Here is a 22,023-nt window from a genome sequence, read left to right as displayed (position 1 = left end):
AGACCTTTCCTCCAAGGATCTCAAGAGCACTCTACACTAACATGCTCACACTGTACTGCCTTTCTTTATCAGGGAAATACAGGACAAAGGTGCTGGGGCAGAGGTGGTTTCATTTCACTGGAAGCATCTGAAAGTCCCACGACTAAGTCTGGGCTGGTCACTTCTGGCACTGCTGGGGAGTGACTGACCTGACCTACCCGGGACACTGTTTCAGGCTGAGAATTGCTCTCTGGAGGTGCTTTTTTCTCCCTGCTGATTACAGAAGGCCCTTGAAGCTCCTGGCTCTGAGAAACATTCCCTAAATGTGGGCAGCGACTCTCACCCAAGGACCAGCAGGCTCCCCACCTGCCCAGGGAATCACTGGCCTTAATCTCCCAGGAGAGCCACGGCGGTAAGTGAAGGTGCCAGACTGTTTTCCTCCTCTGCTCTCCTTACTTTGGTATCATCACAGACATTTGTCTTGCTGCAAGCAAATGAGACGGGGTACGGAGACACGGAGTGGAAAGCCTGGCTCCAGCGAAACGGCTGGCCGCCTTCCAGATGCTTTCATATTCGATCCCTGCTTCTGTGAAGAGGGAGAACCAAAACACTTTACCTTGCTAGCCTCTTAGAGAGGAGCTACTTTTGGGAATTAATTTGAATATGAAACGTCTAAATACTCTCCATGTATCTAACCTACCGGTTCAGGCAGATGGGGTTGCCTTTCTAAAGGAAGAAATCTTGCAACAGTGTCAATCAGTGCTTTGGCACAACAAGGAAACAGCCATGGTGACTTGCTGCTGCTGTCTGTACATGTAAAAATGTTCCCTTAACCCCAGTGGCATCCCCGGATAAAAGATAGTAGAGATGACCATGCACTGCTTTATTACAAGTGCAATGAAAGGCATCATTTCACTGGAAACAGGAGGAGGATTCAGGATTTGCTACATGGTGGAAAAAAGTATTTAGTAATATTTGGGAACTGTCAATCTTAGGTTAATGGTTGGACTGGATGATCTTCAAGGTCTTTTCCAACCTAGACGGTTCTGTGATTTCTCCCTGAGTACTGCAGAGGTGAGAGAAGGAACAGCAGAAAGGTTTCCTGCTGTGGGCAGAGATGTAATGCCATCGGTGGGGAGAGACATCGGGAGCAGAGGAGGAAGGAGAGGTGGCGTGGCTCTGGCTGTGGACCTTCCCGGGCAGCAGCCAGGCTTGTGGAGCACAGCAGACGATAAAACAGGAAACTTGGAGGTTGGTTTGGTCGTGGTTTTATAAAGGGCATCACGGGTTTCCATGAAGCAGGAATTCCCGGAGCGGTTGGTAGCAGCCCTGCACACTCCAGGGGCACCGCAGCGCCCGCAGCCTGCCCCGCACCACATCTGGCTGCGCCTGGGCCACATCACATCCCCTTTTCTCCTGAAGTTTTGTAAGTGGGGATGGGAGGGAGGGGGAGGGAGAGTCTGCCTGGGTCATCTGCATGAATAAAAGAGGAAGTTTTCCCCTTAATTCTAGGCAATTTTTAGCAAATGCCAGACATGATGTAAGAAGGCGGTTGCTGCTGAAGCCTTGCTCAACTTGCTCCCCTGCAAATCCCGGTGTTAACTCTTTGAAAATGCTGGTTTCCCTGAAGTTTTTTTGTTTGCTTCCTTTTTCTTCAGGGAAAATGGAGGCTACAGCAGGAAACCGTCAGCAACTTACAGCCGCTCCCACCATTAGACTTTTGATTAATATAAGAGAATCCAGCTGATAGGGAAAAAGTGCAAAATATTATGCTTAGGCAATCACATAAAGATCTGTATCATTTATAGATACTGCCTTTTCTTTCGATAAAAGCTGAAAACCAAGAACAACTCCCAGGCAAAGACTGTGGGCACGCAGAGCACTCAGATTTGAACCTCACGTCAGGGCTGGTGATCACACCTACTACTTGTGGAAGCACTTACTGCCCTACAGCCTGATGTGGTGAGCTGCTGGAGGTAAATTATTCACGGTTGGTGTCATCCCACAAACATCATTTGCGTGGTATATGGCCAACATGGAAACAGTCATTCAGTCTCCCAATCAGCGCAGAAGACCATCTGGGGGAGTGTTAACCTTAAAATACATGCCTTTTTTTTTTTTTTTTTTTTTTTCCCCACTAGTGCTTCCCCTTTGAATCTGATAAAGGGGTGGCTTTCTTCTACATGAGAGAAGTTGCCTGTCTTCCAGGCTGCAGGCAACTTGAGAGAGAGAACACAGGACAGAGCCTGCAACACAGCTAAAAGCCATCCAAGGTTTGGCCTGGTGCTGGATAGGAGAGAGAATTGGAAGTCAGGCAGGGATTTTGGCTCTAAGCATTGCTGCCTGTCCGTGGGAAGAAGCCTGGGAATGGAGTGAGCATCTTCTACACAGGCAAGATCCAAGATCCACTATTACTGAATATTGGAATAGGGAGCGGGGAAAGGTCTCTTCTGATGCCACTGGATGCACAGGGTCTTGTGCTTGCTCCTGCTCTGGAAGTCCTAAATTAATAAAAAACAGTCTGTACTGATCAGTATCATCTTATTGGGTCACCACGTTTCAAACCATCCAGGCAGAGAAATTAGATTTATTTACTTACTGCATCTGCTGACAAACACGTTCCTACCTTATCCTCCAGCGCCTCTCAGCCCGCATTGCCCGAGGAACAGCAAACGCACAACCTGCTGCTAACAGCCGGTGGCTGGGAGGACACAGGCTTTAAATATCAACCTTCGTATGGAGTCGCAAGCACTGAAGCGGACCTCTGCTTACAACAGCCTACCCCCAATCCAGGTTTGTCAGATCTAGTGCTCAGCAATTAATCAAACTCTTGGCTTCCCCCGCAGAGCCGAGCAGAGGCAGCAGCTTGGCTGCACGCATGGGCGGGACCGCGGCTCCCGTCTCAGTGCACATCTCGGTTCTGCTGGATGTTTTGATTCCTTATCTTCGAGTCATCTGCAGCTTGTTTACTGACCTGGGGTGCAGGGACTGGCTCTGCCACGGCACGTTTCACGGGCTGGAGCGGGGCTCACTGTCATTTTGCAGGAGCTTCTCTTAGGAGCAATAGTGAGCCAGAATCCCAGAGCCCACAAAGCCACTGATGGTGGAAGTTGCACTCCAGCAGGAACAAAAATCTTGCCCCTTGTTTTTAATCATGCATAGAAACACAAGGGAAGCAAGCAGAGAAAAGCAATCTAATACTATCTAAAGTTAGGCACAAATAGAACACTATCACAGAACCTTGTGGGACTTGGTCTATCTGGACCCTTCTTCTTAATTTAATCTAGGAATTTGTATTTCACACACAGTGAAAACATTTCAGCTTTTGTGGAAAACACCATTAGGTGGGCTGGCCAGAGGTAACTTGATGCTATTACCTTTTTTTTGTTGTTTTAGAGAAAAAACCAGCGGGGTCTGCGCCTACACAGACTTTTGTCCCGTTTCCAGCCGTGCTCCCCGAAGGGCCCTGCTCCTCCGCAGCCGCTCCTCCGGCTCTTTGCCCCTCAGCTGCTGTACAGCTTCATCACTGGGTCAGCTCCTCCGCAGGAATGGACTTGGGAGCTCAGCTCTGGAACCAGCTCCTGCTGCCGGTGGGGCAGCCGGGGCAGCTCTTTTGGCAGAGCTCCACTCCATTTTCATTCCCTTATTTCAGTTCTTGTGTAATCGCTGAGTTACTTGAACAGGAAGGAAGAGGCTCGAAAACCCAACCTACATTCGGTAGTACATGCAATGAGGTGTTTTGTTAAATCAAGAGCTTTGTGAAAAGTGAAGGAACTTCCACTTGCTCACATAAATCCTGTAACATGCTCCTTCCCTGCCCCTCCCTCGGCCCTCCCCAGCGCTGTCACCGGCGGGCCCATCAGCACCGTGAGGTTATCGGAGTCAGCAAGTTGCTGCTGCAGGAACACCACCACTAACCTAGTTCTAAGGAGAGCTGTAGTCAGCAAGAGCTTAACTAGACGCCCAGGTGAACCTTAATGCAATTACACTTGTAATATTGGGCTTAAAAAACCCTCAAAGATAATCTGTTGAGTTCCAGATGTTTTACTCCTCAAGTGTCTGACTCCATCTCAGGAAATAAGATGCAAAAAGAAAAAAAGCTTTCAAAAAAACCTAAAGAGATTGGTTTTCAAAGTCAGAGTAACATTACAAACGCTGTTCACTTGATGTAACTCTTTCAGTGCAAAAAAGTCATGAGGTGAGGTGGCGATTCCTCAGAAACAGCCCCGGTAGGAACAGGCAGGACCTGGAATCAAAACTGCACTGCGGAGCTGGGTGAAGTTTCAGGGCACCTGGCAGGTTTTTAACTCCAAACGCCAGCGCTTGGAGGCGGCTCCTCCCCACAGGGAACTGCTCCCCACAACACAGAGCCTGGGGGGAGTGTGCAGGTTCCCACCGATCCACAGCCACGTTCACATACACTGAGGATTTTTACGGTTTATGTATTCCGATTACCAAGGCAAAGGCTAATGTTGAGCACTCACTTTATAAACAAGCATGACTTGGTCTGAGTATTTTCAGAGATTTAGTGTCCACAGCATGCCAGCCAAATCCAAAGGCTGTTGTGGAAAATGAAGCATCTCAGGCCTATAAAAACTGACAAGGAGAAATCAATGTTTTGCTACAAAAACATTGCTTCATATGGCAGCTGACTGCAGAACAGCCAGTGATCCTTTTCTAGAAGAGGCAGAGGCTGGCTTACTCAGAAAACAGCTTTAAAAAAATAATCTAACTCTGCAATACTGAGATACATAATTTATACAGAGACTTGCCACTTATGCCAGAACACACATGAGCGCCATCAATATTTTAAATATCGAGTACCAAACTGGTTGTCAAATGCAAGTCAGCGATTTCCTTTTGCCTCTCTCCTGGAGAGACAGCAATCAGGCTGAACAAGGATCTGGACCGGCCCTTTCAGCAAAGAGCTTGCTAGAGACCAGAGACTAACTCTAATTACATATTGTATTTGAAACACAAGATGTGGCAGAAGCGAAACAGCTGGCCTTAGCCAACCAACAAAAAAAGTCACTTGGCTGCCTCCACACATCATTAATTTGAAAAAATAATTTCGTAATACCAACATGAGGCTGTATATGTTTATTCATCGTCAGTAATTTTTGTACACAAGGCAAATATTAATAGCTGAAAGGCAACACTTCTGGAGAGTATGTACAGAGCAATGTACAAGCAAGTGTAAGAGGTTTTAAACTATTAATCAATTTAACCGTTTTATAAAAAGGAAGTGATGCTTTTTCTTCTAAGACCTCCCTTAGAAATAATTTATTGCCAATCTTAAACTAAAGTAAGGAGAAAAAAAAATTTACAATAAAAAGTAGTCCCTGGAAAGTTTATAAAAAGTTAAACATATAAAATTGTAAGCCACAAACATTTATACAAAGCTAATACAAATCTTGGTTTTGTTAAAGATCTATGAGGTTGTTACAAAATATATTTTTACATAAAGGCTTCACGTAAGATAAGCTCTCACTGCTACCGAAAGCGCAGGAAAGCGGTTTTAAATAGTCTGCAATTCAACTTAGTTTCAAGTACAATGCAAAGAAATTGCAAAATGGCACTGTATTGCAATGCTGTGTAATTAAAAAAAACTATGTTAATGGTACCATCAAATAGACAAGACCTGTAAAGTTAACTTGTGAACATCCTGGTATGGCATGAAACTTCTGATCATTTTGAAACAGGAAGTGTTATTCTTGGAAAATTAACCTTCTGCAACCATCCTTAAAGAGGAATAACCAGAGAAGTCTCCCGATGGCGATGGACACGTTGAACACGCACAGTCTTTAAGCAGTGAGTTGCTCCCAAACAGGGTGAGCAGATGCAGTTTGACCAAGCAACCTGGGACTGATCGTAAATGCTATTACTAGCCAAGTGACATGAAGCTTGAAACACCCACCCGATCTGAGCAATTTGCTAGAATAATTCTGATGGGCAAAATTTAAAGCTACTTACTAGACAAATGAGTCCAATATACAGCCTTTGAGATCAATGAGCCCACCTGACTTTTTTTTGAGAGTACATATTCTAGAAGAAAGCTTAAGTTTTACACAAACTGATGGCTTACACTCCCACATACAATATATAAAAAAAAGTAACATTTTTAAAGCCCTGATGAACAGCCACAGTTCTCAGGTATCAATCAACTCAGTTTAACACATTGCAGCAGGGAACAGTTCCTAAAACACCAATTTCACCTTCAAGTACAGGAAGGCTGTACAAGACAGTGGTATATCTCCATACGGTCAGTGATCAGAGATCTTTTTAACAGAGCTCACTCCATCAAAGAGAACGAAGAAAGTTTTGGGAAACTTGATTTTCTACCTGCTTTCCCACCTTCACTAGAAATATGTCCTGACCTTGCACCACAGACTGGTTTACGTGAACAAGCTTCACTCTTACTAGCCAACTGTGACTCTTTGTTTGCTTCAGGATAAAAATCAGTCTGTTCAAAACATCAATCCTTCCGCTCTTGTACCAAAATTATATCCTGCTATAAAGAAATAATATTTAGAAACAAATCTAAAAAGAAATACGACAGTACATGCTGTGCTCCTTTTCAGGTAGCTAATGAAGAGTAAGTTTGAAGATGGAAAAGCCAAACGTTGATTCGGTTTGTTTAGGCAGTACGTTAACATAGGAACCATGTAAACAGTTACATCAAGGTTAGTTGCCTCACCCCCGCTAAAGAAGTGGAAGTGGGAAATGTGAGTGATTTGACTCAGTCATTTCACTAAAATAATTCATTTCTGCCTGAGATTTATATAGTGCTTATCTACCAGGGCCTACGTTGTCAGAAGTGACCCAGCATTGCGGGGTCCACCTCGCTATCTTACAGGTCCTGGTGCTCACAGGGAAAGTGATCTGAAAGGACTAAAACCAGGGGGTTTTGGTGGGTTCAGGGGAGAAGCCTGCTGAATATTCTTCTCACTTTAGCTAACATCAGAAGTGCCCAGTGCCTTGGTGATACTATGTCCTTAGACTGACATCAGTTTTGAGGATCTTTAGTAATTAACAGGTCCTTTGACACAAAATTCATCAGCATTTTACATAAACAAATTTGTTTATAGACAAATTCCTGGTAATCTTCATATCATCCACTATCCAGTCTTTAGTCTTTTCTGCAATCATCTAGTCTGACATCCTGCAAAACACATACTACGGACCCTCTCCAAATTGTTTTAATCAGAGATAAATCTCTTCTCAAAAAAGAAACTTTTTCAGACTGCTGTCAGTAAAGGAAAAAAATCCAATCCTACTATTCCTCTCGTTGACTAACAAGGACATGAATTTCTGCTTTCCAACACTGGACTTTGAGGCTACTAGGCAGAGGTTTGTTGTCTGCTCATGCAACATTTATAGCTCAACCACATCAACCTGTCAGCCTTCTCCAAAGAGCGAAATGGAGAACTTCTGGACTCCCATGACAGGCATGTCATCCAGTCCTTTAAATAGCCTCACTAGCCTTTTCTGAGGTCTCTAGTTCATCATCCTTCTTGAATTGCTCACATATGACCTGAACACATCAAACCACAAGTAATGAGATCTATGTCCAGTAAGGAGGCAAAACCTACATTAAATATCCCCATCTAAAGATTATATTAATCCTCCTGACATCAGTGTTGCACCCAGACTTTCTGTTCATGCTTAGATTATGCACTGTGACTTCTCCCAAGCTCTTTTCAGAATTCTTTCCTCTCAAAACAGTGCCTTATTGCAGAAATTGCAGACTAATCTATGACTACTCATTGGATGATATAAAAAAATAGAGGTCTTTCAAAGCACCTAACTAAATAAAAATACACTATTCTCCTTCTACTGGCAGGAGAACGAGGTACAGAGATGTTAATACAACTTACACTCACAGTAAGTAAAAGGCTAAGTTCAGAGACAGGCAGCTTTCCTATGTTCTAGCAGGGACACTGCTCCAAGCAGTGAGAATATTACGTCACACCGCTTGCCACATGTGCTGTATGTTAATAAAAATTCGATTAAGTATTGGCCAGCATCATGATCCACAGGAATTGGCCGGTTCCATGGGGTAAAGTGGCAAGCTGAACTGCCTACATGACGCTACAGGCTGAGGGAAACTTGGTAGCGGCACAACTTCAAAACACAAGCTCCCAAGCTTATTCTCATTTTGTAATACGCTGTGTGGTGTGTGAGGATTTCTGGGCAAGAAGTATTTTTTATTATTTTTTAATCACATGGCAACAGTAACAACTCCCCTTAAAAAAAAAAAAGAAACCGCAATGGAGCTTTTGGTAAAATATTCTTTTAGTCACAAGCAGCACTCTGGAGGATGCTGTGCAACATATTTGGCTCAAGTACACTTAGGACTGCTAGACCCAGTTGGAAAGTCTCAGAAAGAACCTCATCAGCTGAAGCACATTCTGCTGTGACATTTCTTTTTTCAGCAGAAAACATTCATCTTCACGGTGTCAGCTACACAAGGCCTCTGCTGGGAACACATATGCTCACATAAGGCCACTGAGAATACCGTAGGACAGAACACAAGGAGGCACTTAGGTTTGCAAGTACTTCTATCCGTCACCAAATGCTTACTGATTAAGATGAGGCACACTGTAAGAAGTCATGAAGAAAGTAAAAATAAACCAGTGCTATATTAAAGCGCTTCAAGAAGAGGTAATGTAACATCTGGTTAGTGAAGATAAGAAATACAAGTTTAGCTTCCTCCTTCCCACATCAGAATTTCAAGAGGACCATATCATAGTGCTCTGTGCTTTGCCATGGCTCTAGGATGTACGTACGATGCAACGGAGTGAAACCATGTACTGTGCCAGTCGCTAATTCCTCGTCACTAGACTTCTGCCTGCGTTAGTACTTCCTGCCAGCTATGGCTGAAGCTCCCAATCTAAGTATTTTTAAACCACCTTCTAGTCAAACCCCATGCAAAGATTTATACTCAAACAGGAAGTACATTACACACAGGAATCCGAGCTTCAAACAGATGATTCCAGCAAGGGATTTGTGGAATTTCTAACCAACAACAGACCTGAGAAATCGTTAAGTCAGCTATGGTATCACAGTCTTCATAATGAAGTTAGGTGTGAAAAGTTCTTTCCTCCCCCCCAAATTACTGCCACCATCTAACAATTGCAACAATTTCACTGAAGTTTGGACTTAGAATTCTGAAGGTGGAAGTCATTTTCTAGGATAATATACATGTTTGTAAAAGGTCAAATTTATCACTTTACAGGTAACTTAGACATAGGTCTGCTATAAAATTACAACTTGAGACAACTTGAACCTACACTGGATGAGATTAAGCCTGAATTTCTGCAGAAATTGGCAATAACGTGTTCAGCAGCAGCTTTTAGCCACATATCAAGAAGTCTGACAGGATCTGGATTTCTCTATTCCTGCTGTAAACTTCTAATTAAAAAAAAAAAACAACACACGAAAGTTACTCAAATAAAAATGTCTTTTTGCACATCACTGTAACATAAGCTGCTTGAGGTTGTCGTGAAGGATGGTATCCTTAACATCACGGAAAACTAGCCGGATGTTTTCTGTGTTAATAGCAGTGGTGAAGTGGTGGTACAGGGGCTTCTGCTGCTGGTCCCGGCGTTTAGTACGAAAACAATCCACCAGGAATTTTTGGACATCTGTTAAGCAGTGGGGATCCCCTTCAAACTCTGGAAAATAGTCTTTGATGCTCACTTTTTGTACTTTTTCCTCAAGCAAGTCCGTCTTATTTAAGAAGAGAATGATTGAGACGTTGCTGAAAACCCGGTTATTGACTATTGTTTCGAAAATGTTCAGGGATTCCGTAAGGCGATTTGTTTGCCGATCCTCCATAAGCACTTGGTCAAATTCACTCGAGGAAACAAGGAAGAGTATTGATGTGACACTGTCGAAACATTCGAACCAACGTTTCCGTTCTGACCTTTGGCCACCTACATCAACCATTTTGAAAGGAACATTTTTTATTTCAAAGTCGTACTCATGAATCCCTTTTGTGGGTCTTCGTGCCAGCAGTATATCTTGCTGTGAAGGAAGATAATCCTAAAAAAAAAAAAAAAAAAAAAAAGGAGAATTTGCCGATTAGGATACAAGTCACAGGCATGGTGATCACAGCCAACTTGCAATCGAGAGAAAACTTGCAGAGGAACAGCACGAAGTTTTGAATAAACGTACACATGTATGCATATTTATATGCTAACACCGAAGCATTTTGGAAAGATCTAGAGTCCAAATCAGGAAACACACACAATATGAAATCAAAACATGTACCCCAGAGAACAGAAGCTTTTTATTTGCCACATGCAAGGATCCATAACCAACCCGAGAGGTGTACCATCAATTCCTCACATGCCAGTTTCCCTCATTCTGGGTGACTTTATGCTTTATTCATCCTCTTCCCACAAAGCTGAGAAACATGTTGGCTGCCAATGCTGCAATGCAGCAAATAGCGTCTAAAACAGGTTTCTCGAATCAGTAACCATGGTAGTATCTCATTCTGACTCGGGGCACTCAGTTCCTCCCATGTTCTCGTGGATACTGCACAACCGCTTCTAGAAAAATGAGCTGCTCCTCTAAGTACTTAAGGCAATCAATTATGCCAGAAAAGCAAAACCTAAGCAACTTCCTGTGTTTGTGCCATGGATCTTTTGCATCCAGCTCTATCGGTCCAAGAAGTCACTTCTGTTAGCTGTGTGCCACACCTGTGAGCTCACACAGCCCCATCTGGTCCAAAACGTTCTGTGCAATTGGTAAAGAGAAGAAACAGGCAGCTGAGGACAGCAGCCCCTTCGCAGCAGCACAGCCCAGGAGGGCACCCAAGACAGCTGTACCCAGTTCTCCCTAGCCTGCCTTTATTCCCAGAATGAAATACGCAGGGTAAGTGGTTTTTTACTGTTTTTTTGACTGTTACATGAACAGTCATCATCAACGGATGCAGATGCTAACAGGAAGAGGAATTCTTATTAGTCAGCTTTCAACAGCATGAAATTCAAGACTCGTATTGGGGATTTCTTCATTTGTAGAATTACCCTTTCACATATGGTCCAAGTCTTTCTGCTATTTAAAAACTGCATCCATAAGAGCAGCTGGCTGAGGCTGAAGTTTAAAGCTTTGTTGTTCACTTGTTATGGAAACTCTTCCTTACATTTTCCAGCATTTCTCACAACTTCAAAGAGCGTGATTGAGGCTTCAGAGCTGGAATTTTAGTCTCCTCTTAGTGAAGGATCTATGATCTTCCTTTGACAGTGCCAGTTACCAGGCTTGGAGCTTTTATAAAGATGTCTAAAGACCACAGTCCAGAAAGTCTGATTCAACTAGTAAGCTGGGGTGGAGGGAACAAATACACAACTGCATGGCTATTTAAATACTAGTATTCCAAGTTTAAGGCTGCTGGGCAAGTATGCTCCACAGAAAGCAATTTTAAAAATCATGAAGCGAGTGTAATGTTCCAAAAACTCACAGATCACTTTGCTTTACTATGTAAGCTCAAAAGTGAAACCAGCTAGAGAAACACTGTTTCATTTGAACTCCCGGGTTTCTTTATTCGAGCAGCCGATGACTAAGGTACTGATTTTTATCGTGGCACAAATTACAAAGCAGCTCTCTGAAGCACAGGCTCCCCACCCTGCACTTTTTGCTGTAGTACTATTACACATCCAAAACCTGCACCACCTAAATCTGCAGGAAAGTTGAACTGCTAGGGCAGCACTATGTTCTCTCCAAAATGAGTGACAGACACGTGCTGTCACCCCCTTGTCTGATTAAAAGAAGCAACTTTAAAGGGTAGTAAGATTTTTCTCTTTATTGGTTAAATTTATCTTGGGTCTTTTCTACCAGAAACTGTTAGAGAGGGAGAACAGTCAGAGGAATAGAGCAATGACTCTATCAAATGTCACTGGACATATGTGAAGGGATTTTGAGTAAAGCTGGCTGTTAACATTCAGGCAAGAGAATGTTGCAGGTTCAACACTTATTCCATCTCTCAAACAGGAACGCATAAACTTCTGTTATTTAAAAAGTTAGTCTCAAGTTCTCAGAACTAAACCAGATAGTCTTAGGAAAGCTCAGGAGTGACTGAAGTTAAAAGTAGTAAATAAATAAAATCAATTAATATAATAGGCAAAGCCATATATAACTTCAATATTGAAAAGAGCACAAAGCAAACTCTTCTGGGAGTTGGCCTGTAATGTTTATTCAGTAAAGCTTTCAAGAACAAGGAGCTTATCCCTAGAATTCCTGACAAATTCCCTCTCGAGTATTACTCATTTAAAATTCCTTCCACGCTTGCAACCACAAATAAAGTGCTTTCAAGTTCTACACGCACAGAAGACCTACCATGTTTTATACCAAATAATGGCTACTCTGATGTAACAGTCTGCAAATGAGTGTGCTGGAAGTCAAGTGCTTGGGATACAGCCATCGTTTGGCTACAGGAAACCAGATACAACAACTCCTAAGAAATCTCCCAGTATTTCAGTTATCTTTTTGAAGGATGATTAGGTTTTTCTCCCCCATGCCCTGATCCTTGGGATACTAGCAGCTTGCCTCTGCAGCAGCTCTGAACAAGCCCCGTCCTCACTGTTGATCCCATTCTCTGTATCTGAAGACTCCAGAATTAGGTGAGTATTTTCCTTGGACAGCACTGTTATTTAAGTCCTTTTAATGTTTCACCATCATCAATCGGTACTTTTCCTGCAAGCATCCCCAAGCACACTCCTCTTCTACACCTTACCCAAGACTTCCATGCTGATTGTTTCCTTTCTCACCTTCTTCCATTTTGGGGTTTTGTTTTTGGAAGGGGGGAGGTCTGTTGGTTTTTTGTTTTATTTTCTGTGCAGCTCTTCCCAAGGATACATATTGATACTGACTTGGAACATGTGCTTTCTTCCTGAATTATCTCCTTCCTCAAATTCACTAATCTGTTTTCTTTCTACAGGACTTCTTTTGGTTATCAGGTAGCTCCTTTTGGCTATCACATCACTGTTTGCTTAGTTAAAATTAGAATTTAAGGCATGAACAAGATCCAATCACAACATGAAAAGCAATGTCTCTCTATGAGATATTTTGAATACATATAGTCTGCACTGGCAGTTGAAATAACAACAAACAGTTGCAAGGAATCTGGCAGATCCCACACTGCCAGCCAGCTACTCTTATTTTGCTGATCTGATTAAATCTGAACATTAAGTTCTTTTCCCTACACGCTGTTATCATTAGCTTCCTTTTGGCAAGAGACACATGAATCTCAGGTCTATCTGTTTACAAGCAATTTAGTTGCAGGCCAGCCCAGTTGTATCAGATAACAGATAAGAACAGTAAAATACTTATATAATACAGTTTGGGGAAATAATCATTAGACAAATCTTGCATATAGATAAGAATAAACCAGAAGAACCTATCAAATCTTTTACTCAGTAACAAAACTTAGCACTTATCCCACAAAGACCTAGAATTTTCCGTGACAGCAGATCTTGAAGAGTCCCTCTGTATCTCAACACCATTTGGTCTAACTTTAAACTGGAAAAGCTGTAATTCAGAGCTCAGCGTTCCCACAGCAACATCAGACCTACAATAAGAGTGTGTGCGTATATAAAAATATAAAACCACTAGTGACTTCAAGTTTGACGCTTTAATCAAAGAATGGACCAAGGTTTAGAAGGTTTCTAAGTAAAGAACTTTGAAAAGAAGTTGCAAAAAATCTTTACCCAAATATGCGTAAATGGTGTGTGGGAAAAAAAAAATATAACCAAGGACCTTCAAAACTAAAGTGGCATTGGATTCAAAGACCATGAGAAATCCACCATTAGCAGAAGGTTTAGCAGTTCATTAAAGTGAGTGCAGTTCTGGTACTGCCTTATAACTCAAGATCAAATCAAAATCCAGAGAGTGAGTGCTGGAGTTCTCAAGCAAGGTATCTGGGAAGCGTATGTATTCTGCAAGATGATCACCAGCGCTCTAGTAAGAAAAATGACAGTTCAAAGCACAAAAATAGTCTGGCTTAAAATTAAACTTTTATCTGTTAAAGAAAAAGAAAAATGAAATTAAGCATGATGTAACAGGACTCAATTGAAGTGGTTTGGATTCCTTCATCATTCGTTAGCCACCAGCTGGAAGTGACCGTGGAGAAACCATCTCCCCATGGAGTTCAAGCTAGCATTCCATTTTTTTTTCCACATGCCATTTCTGCAATACACAACTAACGAGTATCGGCACACAACTTCATTATTCAAGCAGTAACCAACATTTCTATCAAAAAGTATTCCACAGAAGTTTCAGTTTTTTCCCCAGAGAAAACAGATTTTATTCTCTGTCAAGTCTGTTTATTTTAAAGTTGCTACTGCAGAAAGGTACCACTGACTTGTGCACTGATTTAACTTACTGTTCCTAACTGAGTATGTAAAACCAAAAGCAGTCATTTTTGTGTATCAATTAATGTTGAAGTACTACTTTAACCGTCTTCCAACTGGACAAGCATTTGCAACTTGTTTTTTGTTCGATTTCTACAGAAGTTCTATTTCCAGAAAGTCTCTTGGCCCTTGCATTGCCCTGTGTTTTTGACATGTCAGTGATGAACTGCTGAGATAATGGGACAAAGTTAACTAAAGATAAAGTTATTTGAGTAGACACTAATTACATTTCATCTGTTTAAAACCCAGAGATCACAAAGACTACTTAAAACTCAAGACTGAAAAAAGAACTTACTTGTTCTCCAAGTTTATCCAAGTTGTCCAAGAAATACTTTACAGATTCCCCCTAAAAACAAAGCAAATGGTTATTTAAATAGGCAGCACACTTGATCCCAATAGTTTACATTCTGAAGTCCAGTGAATTTACCAGAATCTACATTTAAGCGTTGCAAGCTTTAACCACTACTATTTTTTAAAGCGGCTATCTTAAGAACAGAACTGATGTTTTATTTTTAGGCCAGTTAATATTTAAGCTTAAAAGCATAGGTAAGGCACATTTGTAACAGTTAAATTCTTTCCAAGTTTAGAATTGCTAAATAAATCCTACAGTGTTATCCACAGGAAGTACCAACTAAGCAACCACACCTTCATGATGAAAACATAGATTTATTTCTTCTAACCCTTTGAAGAGCCTGCACATACAGGCATTCAGGTACTGGGATTAATCACTGGAGATAAGTTAATTTATAACTGCATTGCCATACAATCCCATTCAAACCCTGAGCACGGCAAATGACTAGCAGAATAGAGGATGAGAAACCACAACAGATGAAGCATTTTACTCAAGTTTCCTATCAGAGACGAAGTCGGAGAAGAACTTCTTACTCTGGGAGTAAGGAACAGAGCTCCACACTGACACACTGCATGATATCACAGGTTGCTTACGGGCTCAAGCCACCACTGTCCTTGCAAACAGTAACTACAGTTTTTAATCCCTCCAAATAATGCAGAACTAAAGATTTTTTTTATTGTAAGCCTGAACTACAGCCAACTCTCCAGAACTCCATTAGGGTGCTAGGATTAAGGGAAAACTCTTACAAGGATGCTGCTGAACCTGAGTTCACTTGCAATAGGTAATGTACTGATTGAATTTATTGAAAAGGAAAGTAGTACCTTTTTAAGATTCTCGGCATCATCTCAGAAGCAGAAACATGCTTCCTTTTGAAAGCTCTTGATTACCAAGCTGTAACTTATTTACTTTATAGTAAATATAGAAAAGAAACCATCTGTGTTTTCACTCTGAGGATGGAAGAGCAAGAATTCTGACTGAATTTTCTTGATGAGAAATTCAGGAAGCATCCAAGGCTGGGGTGACTACATCTAAGCCAGATAGGTGAATTAGGACAGGAGTTACACCCTGATTATGACTTCCCCTCACTTAAATTTGAACTCTGCACACTTATCTAGGAAGAATATCAAACCTCAGTATTAAACTGTGTCATCTAAGCAGCAACAAAGTAGGGTAGGGTAGATAACAGTCCAAAAAGGTTTCTGGCAGCCACATGAGCCAGGCACCTCTGCAAGTTTTTCAGGTACTAAGAAAAGTTACATAACACGAGTAGATACTGCACCTTTAAGTGTGCAATTTGAACATCAACATCTAATTGGTGAAGACAGGGATTCCGGTTGAAACATGCCTTGTGCTCGACACACCCGCAGGGAAGGAGTCCGACACAGTTCTACTACCTTATTTTACCTTCTATTTGGCTTAACGTTGCCGATTTTCTCTAGGGTGACAAACCGCAGCTGTAACACTAACCATTTTAAAGCCTGGCGGCACACACCAGCGACTGCTTGCAACGACAGCAGTATTTTACACCTACATCTTTTTCAGCACTTCAGAAATCCCTTCTAGCCTCAATCCTGTAAGGGAAGTATGGGGAAGAGCATTCTTATTTTACAGAAAATAAAAACGCACAAGCTTGATGCACAAATCCACCAAGCTTCCCAAGCAGGAGTGACAGGATCAGAACTCAGGACTTCCAAGTACTAAGACCACTGTCTGTAGCTGAATATTAAGACAAAATAAAGTTTAAGGTCAGACTTTTTTAGGTCCTAGTAGGAGCTGGCAACCCTCCCTCCCTCACAGGACTATGTACAAATCAGCCAGATTTCAGACTCGTTAAGTGGAGGTATTTATTCTAGCATACCCAGGTCTCAGAGGCTGTAAGTATGCATGTGTGTGTGCATGCATGTATTTTAATCTGAGCTCTTTTTTATACTACTTACAGCAATGCCTACTCCCTAAAGCAGCATTAACTCCCCAGTACTGGAATGCATGAGTTACTACCTCTCCTTTAAGTCCCAGGGCTTACTGCTACTGCAATGGATTGAGCAGTTGGAGCAGACAAGTAAGCCACAGCCTGTAAAGGTCACAAAACACCCCCAGAGGCAGCTTCCCAAAAGAGGGGATTTCCTGAAAACACGAATGTGAAATACATCGGCCTGCAGCAACAAACTAGATGCGTGCTCTAGAGCCACACATCCAACAGTAAAGTAACTGCCAGAAAGCACACCAGAAGACTGCTTAGCTTTTGAGGCTGTCACGTATCAAAGACAATGGCAGACAAATATCAAGGTGGCCATTCTGAAACTCAGGACATTAAACTATAAAAGCAATCAGTTACAAGCATAATACAGTTAATAAAGCAGTGACATATCGTTTTCCCTCCTCCAAATCTCTGGCTCAGTCACTGGGTTCTTCCCTTATTCAGACAACTGACACACCAAGTGAGTGCCGTCAACATGACTCAACTCTGTATTTAAGGATGAAAGTTGTTCAATCATTGGCTTTTACCAATTTATATGGCATCAAGAACTTAGTAATAGCTTCAAACTCATCGTCTGTTCTTCCATCACATTCCATACACCCCTCTATATCCCACAGCTACAAGTCAGTGCCTTGACTAGTGGTAATTTTCCATCTGACCTGGACATTTTCATGTGAGCAGGCTAAGCTCTAACTACAGATACTCTTGAACAGCCAACTACCACGACTAACAGATTGTTATCAGAACGCATGACTGCAGAACTAAAGAGTTTTGACCCATTTTAAACAAGCTTCAAAAAGGCGGCATTACAATGCAACCAAGCAAGATTTCTGATCGTTTTCCAAAGGGGTGAACCTACGTATTTTATGCAATAATGAAGAGAAACCCACTGAAAGACCCACCACACAACCACCAAGGAAAGCCTTAATGCCAGCAATTGTTAAAACTGAGAAAACAACTTCTTCACAACGGTTCAGCTGCTTTTTCTTGGTATTAGATACAGAACTAGATCTCACTGTAAATCAATGACAGTGGCTATATTTAAACGGCTGTATTCAACAGACAGTGGTCGCATTCTAAAATTTCCCTTTAGACAAACTGTAAACTCTGGTTTACCTGAGATGACTAGCAAAAAGAAACCGGGTTTCCCCGCTCTGCCTGACTAACTCCAGTGTGGCTCACCGCGGCCAGCCCCTGCCACGTGGCTGCTGCAGCAGTCAGGCTGCTGCCACCATGCCACAAAGGAGCCACGCCAAGAGCAAAACGAAGAGGTGACTGAGAAACTGGAGGATCTGCCCCCGTTAAAAATCTCTATAGTTCTCCACTGCATGCCAGTTGTCTTCTCACCCATGTTCTGTGAGCACATACAATGGAAATTTAAAATTAAAGATCTAGTTAAAAAGATAAAGCGACACGAAGGTCTTAAATTAGTCACAGGTAAACTTTTGTGTTGTTTTTTTCCTTTTAAATGCAGGCAAACCCTTTAAAGTCATTTTTACAGTTGAGCAGTTCTGAACTACAAACTTCTGAAGTGTGGTTGAAGGTTACCAAGGAGCTGTTAAGCTGCAGGAACCATACCGAGCCTTGCTCATCCACTGCCCGCTTCCTTCTGCTCAACTTAAAGCACAGGCCCAAAGACCCCAATAGAAGTGACAGAGTCAAAGACAGGCTTGAACACATTTCTCATATGCATGTTGACATACTGCAATAAAGCAAACTTGTTAAACACACACCAATACAACAGAATGAACGGCCTACACATTAGCTTCAAAGATCTTCCAGTGTTTGGTGACTGCGCTTTTGCCCTTTTAATGCAGTATTAAAATAAATCAGAATATCAGATTTTAAGCAATCCCTTTGCTTGTAGAAGATGCTCTTTTTTGTTCAGATGGAGTATACGCATCTCAGCTGCAGCCCTTCAGCCTCCTCCTGATTCAGAAATGCATGTAAACCACAGGAAGTTGCCTGTTAAATAACTTTATTCATAACTGTCAAGTATTCCATTTTCAGAAAGGTTTGATTCAAAACAGCTTGTGTGCCTCCTGGAGTCTTACGATCCTTACTGAAGAAAACCAAACCAAGTCACTGCGTCATGAACATAACAAGTGATTTACAAGAAAACACAACTAAATCGTATTCTTATCAAGGTATTCCATGTTACAACAGCTTCCCTTACAACTTTGCATTTATTTTAACTAGTCTTGATCAGGCCTGGACAATGAAATATCTCAAGTTTTACGTAAGGCACCCTTTCTGCAAAGGCAGGATTACAGCACATATTGGTCATGTACCTATAAGACAATAGTGTATTGTAGCTGCTCGTGTGGTCTTCTGAAGTAAACCAGAGCAGTTATCTTTTATAAACAAAACATGGCACAGAGGAAGATTACTGTCTAAAATGTTGCTAGTTAGTGCCTAAACCAAAGTAACCACAAAAATATTTTGAGGAGGAAAAAAAAAAGAGACTACATGAAATACACAACAGATGAACACATCTTTTAAACCCAGGAAGTGGCACCAATTTATTTGGTTTCCATGAAAACAATGTCAGCAACCTAAATATGATTTGTTGAAACCTCAGCATAGCCAAATGGCTTTTTAGCTGTTCTAGGGCAACACAGACACTACATTTTTTCCAATAGCAATCACTTAAAAAAAAAAAAAAAGAAAGAGAAAATTCATCAAATTTAGTCATCACAAGGTTGAAAGAAATAAACGTACAATTTATCAAACCATCTATGTTTGGCTGCAAGTTCAGTGGAACATACTGAACTGACAAGACTTATTAAGTATCTGAAATAATAAATCAGATATTTAAAGAAAATAGGAGACATAATTTAGTAACTCTAGATTAGAATTATAGAAACCACCAAACATTTTCTCTTCCTGACTGTACTTGAATTTCTGAGAAAAGATAAACAAAATTTTCCTATTTTTTAAAATAAAAAACCCAAGCAAAAACCCAAGTAAAAAAAACCAAGCAAACAAAACCAATGACAAAAGAAGTTGTTTTCAAAAGCCTAGTTTATAGTAAGAATAGGTAACTACAATGTTTTTAGGTTGGCATGTACATGACTAAATTGACACAAACCAAACCATCCATAACATGGGAAAAGCAGCTTGAACAAAGAAAGATGATGGAGGAATAACCAGAGCCTTAAAATTCTGCATCTTACATCACCCTAATAATCCTTATAGTATACACTTCATTATGTACAGTTCTTTTCTGTTAGAGGTTTAATCCAGATAAATCCATAGCTGAGGATTTTGACACAGAATCCAGAGATTAATAATCTCTAACCTTTATTTCACAGAATTTCACAGAACACCCCACCCCAGCTGATTCAAAAGATGACTGACTGCAAATCAATACTGCTGCTACTGACGTTTCACCAGATATCTTCTGAAATTTCAGTAATAAACAGCGAGATAACTAATGGAGATATGTTTTAGTCAAATGAATGCAGATTTCCTAGTTGGAGAGGCAGTAGAGAGCACTACAACCTCCTCTCCCTGCACCCAAACAAGGGATGTCCACAACGTTACACAAAAGAGGCAGATGATCCAGATGATACATTTATGCCGTCAATGCACCGAGCACTGATTATATTATTGAGCTCAAATCCACAATTGTCTTTATTGTTAGACCAGTGGAAGTTGAACCAAGTCTTATGTTGAAACATTGAATTGGTTTGGTTTCTTTTACCGGCCTCAGACTTGGAGGTAAATAAAATAATCTTGGTTCCTTCACAGTTTTCAGGTTTCTACAAATTAAATTCTCTCACCAGTCACTCCTCCCAGTGCTTTCTAATGAGGATTCCTCTTTCCAACATGCCCCAGTCAACAGAATAGGACAAAACTGCTACACATTCATACCTATAACTTCTTTATTCAATGAACTAAGTTTAAAAACCAGATACTTTCCCTATTTTATAGCAACAATTCAGCAACTTGCTTGGTATCTCCTAAGGTGAGGGGAAACAATTTGTTTCCCAATTGCCACTCCTGTGCTTGACACAGTGCTCTCTGTTTAAGCAGCAAGTTTATTAGCAGTGTTTTGGGAGTTTCCAATAAGCATATACAATAACTAATTTTTAATAAGGGTGCTAAAGGTATTTAGGGAAAAGTGTCAAGGTAGGCAACAGTATATTTACTCACCAAACTGCAAGTCTGGGTCAAAATATTTGAGAGTGTGCTAACACAAAACACATTTCCTGGAGAGAAGTATGTTTCCTTTCTCTAAGTGTTAATTATGGCCAAAGTTATGTTAAAACCAGCATAAACTGGCACTCCTGCCAAAACAAAGCAGTCCCCATTTATGCCCACACAAGCATTACTGCAGCCACATGCAGACCAGCCAACTGCTCCCTGTTAAAATAATCCCCCCCCTCCCTAAGAAGGGAGGCAAACTGCTTTAAAATGGCACTGCTGCCAGGGGAAGCATTAATGGACCAGCCTTAAAAGGGCTAAAGCACAGATACCATACGTCAAGATCAGACATTTCAGGATCTCCGAGCTTCTTTATCTCCAGCTCAACCATTCAAATAGTCATTTAAATCTGATCTGCCCATTTTCAAAGATCAATTTTAAGTACATTGAGATTAATTGCCGCTTCTTTGTAAGACTAGAGAGTTTCAGACACAGGCTACATTTGCTTACACAGGAGTATAAAATAATCCTGTTCTCCACCAGAACGTCACAAATGCGTCACCTACCTCTGAGAGCTCTACCCTACTTCCTCTTTTCAGCACTTCCTCAGTGCAGCTCGAGTTCTATCTGCCTTTTTTCAAAGCAATCAGAACTGTATCATGCGGTGTAGAAGTGACACCTGACTTGCATTTGGCCACACAAACTGAGTATCTGTCCTAAAAAAAGGAAGGGTTGAAGTCCTGACTCATAGAAGTGTTCTTTTGTAAAACCTTTTGGTAGCAGAGTGGAATTTATATTCAGAACAGCCGGATCACATTGGGTGGAGGGTGCTCAAAAGCACCAAGCTACAAAAGCACCAAGAAAGGGAGGAGTTACACTGTTTATTTCATGACTGACATTTTTATCTTGCATAATGGCATTAACAAAGAAAGGTGAAGGGGCTTAAGAAAGGTTTTAACCCAATAATATCCCTTTAATCTATTATCCCCTCTTTACTGTGTAATCCAATTAATCCGTAATTCTCAAAATGGGGATAACAAGTGGAGGCAGACAGAGCATGCCAACCTCAGCTCCTGCATTCCGCTACTAGCCAGCATCTGCAAGCTGCTGGGTACCCAGGAGCATCTGCTGCAGCTGCCCTACCAAACAGTTGG

At 41.4% G+C, this 22,023-nt stretch overlaps 1 protein-coding gene across 1 annotated transcript in view; it reads right to left on the bottom strand.

The window, feature by feature from the left end:
* Nucleotides 1-5,064: 5,064 nt before the first annotated feature.
* The window catches only part of GNA13 (G protein subunit alpha 13), a 29,641-nt gene continuing 12,682 nt past the window's right edge, over nt 5,065-22,023 (bottom strand). Inside the window, exons 3-4 of the mRNA XM_074847725.1 lie at nt 14,686-14,736; nt 5,065-10,026 (exon numbers count right to left, since the gene is read on the bottom strand). Of these exons, the coding sequence (XP_074703826.1) occupies nt 9,454-10,026; nt 14,686-14,736 (624 nt within the window). The 3' untranslated portion in view covers nt 5,065-9,453. The remainder of the gene's footprint in view (nt 10,027-14,685; nt 14,737-22,023) is intronic.

The sequence above is a fragment of the Strix aluco genome, chromosome 21, assembly GCF_031877795.1.
Source record: "Strix aluco isolate bStrAlu1 chromosome 21, bStrAlu1.hap1, whole genome shotgun sequence".
In the NCBI taxonomy this organism is placed as follows: domain Eukaryota; kingdom Metazoa; phylum Chordata; class Aves; order Strigiformes; family Strigidae; genus Strix; species Strix aluco.
This window is presented reverse-complemented; position numbering and strand designations above follow the sequence as displayed.